Source organism: Salvia hispanica, chromosome 1, assembly GCF_023119035.1.
Source record: "Salvia hispanica cultivar TCC Black 2014 chromosome 1, UniMelb_Shisp_WGS_1.0, whole genome shotgun sequence".
Taxonomy (NCBI): domain Eukaryota; kingdom Viridiplantae; phylum Streptophyta; class Magnoliopsida; order Lamiales; family Lamiaceae; genus Salvia; species Salvia hispanica.
Genome location: NC_062965.1, coordinates 17,330,427 through 17,338,594, shown reverse-complemented (window position 1 = coordinate 17,338,594; position 8,168 = coordinate 17,330,427). Strand labels below are relative to the sequence as shown.

At 35.3% G+C, this 8,168-nt stretch overlaps 1 protein-coding gene across 1 annotated transcript; it reads right to left on the bottom strand.

Annotated features, from left to right (window-relative positions):
* Positions 1-1,393: 1,393 nt before the first annotated feature.
* Positions 1,394-4,713, bottom strand: LOC125188652 (transcription factor tasR-like). Its single transcript, XM_048085631.1, has 2 exons — positions 4,528-4,713; positions 1,394-1,636 (listed from the first exon to the last, which is right to left on the bottom strand). Exons 1-2 carry the CDS (start codon positions 4,711-4,713, stop codon positions 1,394-1,396), a joined length of 429 nt encoding a protein of 142 aa, XP_047941588.1.
* Positions 4,714-8,168: the final 3,455 nt, after the last annotated feature.

Here is an 8,168-nt window from a genome sequence, read left to right as displayed (position 1 = left end):
TTGTGTATGCAGTTGGAGTAGTAAGTCAGTTTATGCATGCACCGCAAGAAGCACATTGGGAGGCGGTTTTGAGAATCGTGCGATATCTGAAAGGAACAGCTGAACATGGACTTATGTTTGAGAAGCATGGACACATGGAGATACATGGTTTTACTGATGCTGACTGGGCAGGGAACACAAATGATAGGAAGTCGACTGCCGGGTATTTCACATTTGTGGGCGGAAGTCTTGTAAAATGGAGAAGTAAGAAGCAAAAGGTAGTAGCGCTTTCTAGCGCAGAGGCAGAGTTTAGAGGAATCAAAAGTGGACTGACAGAGATATTATGGCTGCGAAGACTGATGACGGAAATGGGTCTTCGACCTGCCCTTCCTTGTAGATTGTTTTGTGACAACAAGGCGGCCATTAGTATCTCGGAGAATCCAGTGCAACATGATAGAACCAAACATGTGGAGGTAGACAGACACTTTATTAAGGAGAACATTGAAGCAGAAGTGGTGGAAATGCCTTATATCAAATCTGAAGATCAGTTGGCGGATATCTTGACAAAGCCAGTGAATTCGAAGTCATTCCAAGAAGTACTATACAAGCTAAGCATTTGGAATCCCATTACTTAGCTTGAGGGGGAGTGTTAGAAGAAATATCACGTAAGTATGAAATTGATATGGAAGAATATTGTGTCTTATATAGAATAACAATTATTGTAAATTAGGTTTATCTTATGCAGAGATACTCTAGCCTATATATTCTTGTAATTTATGTATCATTGGCTGACTGAATAAAACAACCGATTCTCCCATTGAATTTCTACAATCTTGAATCTACATAACGTTGAAAAACAATACATTTACTAGTCATTTTTATCACTTATATAAAATGAATAAAAACTTTAAATTTTTTTGCTCCACTAAGAGATTGTGATGAACGGAAATTCCATTTTGTAACCACGTATAACGTGTGATATAGGAGTATTTAAGTAAAATGTGATATATTTAATTGAAATTTATTTTGGATGCATCATGCATGGATTCGAATGTACAAAAGTGAAATACAACCGATTTAAATATTTATTCACTACGATATGTAACGCTGCACAAATACATTTTCCTGAAATGAAGTAAACTATGAATAATAAAATGGCCCAACTTTGATAATTGATTTAGCTATATTTGACTTGTAGCAACTACTATTCAAATTGAATGCATTCCATAAATAATTTACATATATAGTAACCTTGGCACAGTAACAAACATTCCTACATATATGATCACATTTCACAACAGTTTTCAACCAAACACATCTATATATTAGCTCAATATGAAGCTCAAGTTATTACTTGTGTTGGCTCTCACTTCCAACTTCATTTTCCACCACTTCCGCCACCATATGTAGTGCCCTATTTCCATCTTTTGTTGACCTCCGCCACCGCCATCGCCTCCACCGCCTCCCCCATCACCCCTCCACCTCCATCTCCGCCTCCACCCTCTCCACCACCTCCCTCGCCTCCGCCTCCACCCCCATCCCCTCCACCTCCCTCGCCTCCACCTCCATCCCTGCCTCCACCACCTCCGTCTCCGCCTCTATCCACGTTTTGCACATTATTTGGACAATTCTTTCCAAGATTATGTCCATCACGTGCCTAATAAATTATGAAAATGTGTCACCACCAATAAATCCTTACATCCTTTATTATACTTCCACCACTACATAAATAAACTACCACCTTATGAATAAATAAAACATTAATGAAAATTGTGTGTATGTGTTTGGCTACAATCTTGTTGAAGAAAAATAGTTGGCTAGATTTTGCTAGTTCGGATATCTCTCTAGCTATAGATTACTAGCAACTATATGTTTCTAATCATTAATGGATGTTCGCAGGCAATGTGATTCATGTTTAACTAATTAACCCCTTCACTTGACGCGGGATGGGACGCTTGCAATGCAGCCCTTTGTTGTATCTTCCCTGGGAATGCGACGCCCTACGCTGCAGATGTTCTAAGTTGTGAATTTCTGCTTATATATATACTCCATCCGTCCAGCTATAATGTCTCATTTGCTTTTTTAATACTGTTGGTAATTATCTTCACATTCCACTATAACTTTATCTCACTCACATTTTATAATAATTTTATCTCACTCACATTTTATTGGCTAGTCACTCGCACTAGTGTAAATTACAGCGGAAGAAACTGCAACCATAGAATCCTTGGGTGTATCCAATTGTCAGTGGTAATTCATCTCCGAGATAGAATGAAAATTTCAAGAGAATATACGATTGAGAGTTTGTGACACCTCATCTGTATTAACACTTAATTAATACAAGTGTCATGTTATAAGGTGTAATATTAGGTTAAGTGTGAGGATAGAATCTCTATCCCTTTACGTAAAACGTCATGAAAAAGATCATAGGTTACACTAAAACGCGTCATAAAATGACGTCAACTACTCTAACTAAATGAATTTGAAAATTTACAAAATGACTCTCATAAATATTTTTAATTATAATTCCCCTCTATATTGTATGCAATTTATATTTTGCACCTATAAAGTTCTATGATTTTCATTTTCATAATGATATTTTCATCCTTTAAATACTTAAAATTTACTTTGTAAAATTAGGGCCGGCAAATCTGCGTGTCGGGTCGTTATCGTGTCGACACGATAACGACACGAACACGATAACAACAAATACGAACACGACCCGTTAAGAAAACCTTCAACACGAACACGACCCGCTACCCTCAGACACGAACACGATACGAACACGACACGAACCCATTAACGACACGAACCACTTCCGGTCAACACGACACGATAACAACACGTATTGAAAAATGAGATTGTAAGAGTCATTTAATAAGTAGTGAAAAATGAAAATAATAAGAATTAATAATATTAAAATATTATTTGTTAACGGATAACACGAACACGCATTGTTAACGGACAACACGAACCCGACACGAACACGACACAAAATTTTCGTGTCCTTAATGGGTCGACCTGATAAGGACACGAACCCAATAAGCTCTGACCCAAACCCATTAATTTCGTGCCGGTTCATGTCGTGTTATCGTGTCGTGTCAAAAATTGTCAGCTCTATGTAAAATATTTTTTTTACGTGAGCATGACAATGAGGAGGATGAGCATGTATCTGTTGTTCTTGCGGATTATGGCACGTATGCACAGTTTACACGAAAGTTAGAATTAAATTCACATGTTGCGTGATTTGTTTCCGATGATGGATTATGGCACGCTTACGGAGTTTAAATGTATTGATTGATGAATTATTGTCAAATTTTCTTACGAACTTTTACTCATGTCCTACAAACTTTTAAATATAATAAATAAGTACTAATTAAACAAATAACAATATGTCAAGAAGAAAATGAAATTTATGGTTACAAATATGTTTCAGATCGATCCATGTTATTCAGACCAGGGTCTAGGTGCTGTGTGTTTTTCAACTTGCATAACTTTATTCTGATTCAAAACTCATTTAAAAGACCTCGGTTTAATTTACAGCAACTGAAAGTAGCACTTAAACCGTACTCATCTTCGCCACATTTAAGAATGTCTTTGCATAGTCCACTCTTCGCCACCAATAGAGCTTTGTATTGCTCGATAGATCCATTTGGTCTTCGTTTCGTAGAGAAAACCTCCCGATTGCCAATATATCGCTTGTCTACTGATAATTAACATGTCTCCCATTTGCAATTTTATCGACCAAGACTTCCATTTCTCCTTACATTTGCATTGCCTCTCTCCAATATTTGGATTATACAAATTCTTCCATAATACAAATTCTTCCATAATATGCGGTGTCTCTTCTTCAATTTGAATTATGAGAATTACAAGAAAATTGTCATTACAAGTACATGCATTATGCATATTAATTAATGTTTATTAATCAAATCAATGCTGTATGTCAACGACGCATTTAACGTTGAAATATGTACCGTATTTACTAGTCACAAGTGATAAATATGTTCATTTACATATATAGAAAACTCTAGAATTCAAACTTTAATCTTTTATTTGGTAACCAATACAGTTTGGAAAATCTCGCATTAAATATGTACACACTAACTAATACTACTATATCATAGAATAATGTATGATATATTCAATATTTTGATTGAAACAATATAAATAACAATAATATTGATAAAGTAGAAGGGATTAAAAGTTTATTCACAATGCCATCATAGAAATAACGTTGTACAATTTTTTTCTGGATCTACTCCTGCCTAAGGTGAAGTAAACTGTGAATATTATGTAAAAATGGCCTAACTTGTATAATTGATGAGCTATATATGACTTGTAGCAACTACTACTATACAAGTTGCATGCATTCCATTACTCAGCTTGAATATTTATGCCTATAAATATGATCACATTTCATAACATTTTTCAACCAAACACATCAAAGTATTAGTAGCATTGAGCTCAATATGAAGCTCAAGTTGTTACTTGTGGTGGCTCTCACTTCCATCTTCATCTCCACCACTTCCGCAACCTTATGCATACAGTTGTCAGGCTTAAACATCCTTTGTCCATCTCCACCACCACCTCCGCGATCGCCTCCACCACCTCCATCACCCCCTCCACCTCCATCTCCACCCCCGCCCTCTCCACCGCCACCTTCTCCACCACCCCCACCTCCATCTCCTCCCCCACCCTCTCCACCACCCCTGTCTCCACCTCCACCTCCATCCCCACCTCCACCTCCATCTCCGCCTCCGCCTCCACCCTCTCCCCCTCCCCCTCCGCCCCTCTCCACCACCTCCACCCGTACAACGTCCATGCATACCTCTTCCCTTTCCCATTCCCCGTCCTCTTCCCCCAATATTCTGCTCATCTCCACCACCACCGCCTTCCAAATAGATGACAGATATGTCATTACTAATAAATACTTCGTCTGTCCACGAAATAATGTATTCTAACTACCACTCTTATATACTTCCTTCATTACCAAAATAAACTACCACCTTATTAGTAGTAATAACTAAACAGCAATTTAATTTGTCTGTATGTGTTTGGCTACAACCTTGTTGAAGAAAAATAGTTGGCTGGATTTTGCTAGTTCAGATATGCCTCTAGCTATGGAACTAGCAACTATATTTCAATACCAACTTTGTGATATGTATATGTTCTTAATGTTATACTATATAAAGATATTATTATTATATGTGGATACTTGCACACAGTGTGATTTATCTCTAGCTAATTAACCTCATCAATTAATCTACTATAGTGTCTAGATAAAAATTAAAGGAAAATTGGAACAGTATAAGTTGTGAATTCACTCTCATATACTATGTAAATAAATAAATAAAATACTCCCTCTATCCACCATTTAAAGAGTTATTTTGTCATTTTAAGTTGTTCATGATTTATAGAACCATTTACTTTATTCCATTTTTAAGTACAGACCTCACATATTATACTTACAATCCTTTATAAAACTACTACTAAAAATGGGCCCCACGTTCCACTTATTTTCTTTCTTTACTTTTATTCACAAAATCAAACAATTTCTTAAAACATGTGACGATCAAAAGTTATATAAAAACATATTGATGCAGTAGTCCATAATCAATTTACTTCTATTATGCTTTGTAAACGAAGACGGTTGTTGATGATATCAATGAAGAAGAATAAAAGGAATATGTGGTATGATGAACAAGACCAAAAAGAGTATGAGCATGATGCATCTGTCCGAGCGGATTATGACACGTTTAAAGAATATTCTTTACTCCTACTATTCAAAAATACATCATAACAATATATGAGTAAGAAATTAAAATTTATAGTTACAAACTTACTTAAAGATATATATGCATCATAACAATACATATTATTCGGACCATGCTCTAGGCGACTATTTCAGACCATACAATATGTTTTTCAACTAGCGGTCTAGCACACCTTTTCGATTCAAAACTCATTTTAAAGATCTGTCGGTGCGTCCATGTACACTTCCTTCTCTAAATCACCTTGCAAAAATGTATTGGTGACATCAAACTGACCAACCACGGTATGTAGCAACTGAAAATAACACTTAAACCGTATTCATTTTCGCCACATATGTGATAATGTCTTCGCATGCATCCACTCTGTGTATTACTCGATAGATTCATCATGTTTTCGCTTGATAGTGGAAACCCACAGATTGTCAATACTACTTGTACAGTATTGACCAAGGCTTCCATATCTTCTTGTATGGCCTTTCTCTAGTATTTTGATTTTACTGCTTGCTTCTTCCATAATCTGTGGGATCTCTTCTTCTTCAATTTTCTCATTCTCTTTCCTATGATACTCCCTTCGTCCCACAATAATTGCCACTATTATTGTGAGCACGTGTTTTAAGAAATGTAAAGAAAAATTAATTGGAAAAGTTAGTGGAATGTGAGACTCACTTTCTTATATTGATTTTATAATAAAATGTGAGTGAAGTGAGTTAGTGGAATGTGAGACCTAATTACCATTTAATGGTAAAAATGGTGTGATAATTATTGTAAGACAGACCGAAATGGAAAAGAGTGACAATTATTGTGGGACAGAGGAGTAATAAAAATGAGATGAAACTTACAAGTGTGTCAAAGTGGTCAGTTTTGCGGGTAATTCTCCAGTTATAGTTGCCTTACTTATTTTAGTACTAATGTACATTACTCCATATTCTACGTATTTTGAAGCATTACCAAATTTCTTTAGTCAACATTTTACATTATTTTACGATATTTTGATGCATCTTATACAACAATCAGAAAATGAATCTATATGGAGTTTGAATTATGAAAATTACAAGAAAATGAGCATAATTAGTGCATGCATATTAATTGAAGCTATTAAATCAAATTCTATCCATGTTATTCGGACCAAGGTCTAGGTGGTATGTGTTTTTCAACTTGCATACTTTTCTGATTCAAAACTCATTTAAAAGATCTATTGGTGTATCCATGTGCTCTTCTTCTGTAGCTCAGCATGCACGAATCTATTGGTAACATCAAACTGACTGACTTCTGTTTACAGCAACTGAAAGTAGCACTTGATCCGTTTTCATCTTCGCCACATTTAAGAATATCTTTGCATAGTCCACTCTTCACCACATGCGTACCCTTTTGGCCACCAATAGAGCTTAATATTGCTCGATAGATCTATTTGGTCTTCGTTTCGTAGAGAAAATCTCCCGATTGCCAATATATCGCTTGTCTACTGATAATTAACATGTCTCCCATTTGCAATTATCGACCAAGACTTCCATTTCTCCTTGCATTTGCATTGCTTCTCTCCAATATTTTGATTTTACCAGTTGTTCCATAATACGTGGAGTCTCCTCTTCTTCAATTTGAATTATGAGAGTTACAAGAAAATGATCATTACCAGTACATGCATTATGAAAATTAATTAATGTTCATTAATCAAATCAACACTCTATGTCAACTATGCATTTAACGTTGAAATATGTACTGTATTACTAGTCATTGTTACCATAATATCAAGTGATACATATATTCATTTACTTATATAGAAAACTCTAGAATTCAAACGTTAATCCTCGATAAGGTAACCAATACAATTTGGAAAATCTCGCATTATATATGTGTACGCAGTGCACACTAACTAATATAGCACTTCCTCCGTCCCACTTTAAATAGGAGTCTCAGTCACTTTTCTACACCAATTTTATTAAAATGATAATAAATAATTAAAGTGAAAAAATGGTAAAGTAAGAGACAGAATAATGTTGAGAAACTCTTCTAAACATTATTCTCTCTCTTACTTTACCATTTTCTACACTGGGTCCGTTTGATAAGTTAGTAATGCCTAGATATAGATACTTATATGACTATTTTTAAGTGTTTGATATCATAGTTAACCTATTATGTCAGCCCGTGGTTTTCTCTATGGCCCATCCGAGCCCGCAAATTTTTCCTTAAAATACAAAGATATGTATCTCACAAATTTGGTCGGATAGCATTTCTAACTCATTTATTATGATTTATTAATACAAAATCTAGATAATTTCTTGTCTACCAAACAACAACGAAAAAACCTTCATCCGAGCTTATCTTGACACGAAGCCCGCATTTCTTATCTTATTTAACAAATCTTGTTATATATCATCTTTCTTATCAAACGAGCCCTTAATTACTATCATTTTTATA

Coding starts and splice junctions, on each gene's coding strand:
- LOC125188652 (XM_048085631.1), bottom strand. CDS start 4,713: ATGGAGGTGGAGGTGGAGACAGGGGTGGTGGAGAGGGTGGGGGAGGAG. Junction 1,637..4,527: donor GATGTTTAAGCCTGACAACT/GTATGCATAAGG, acceptor ATAATTTATTAG/GCACGTGATGGACATAATCT.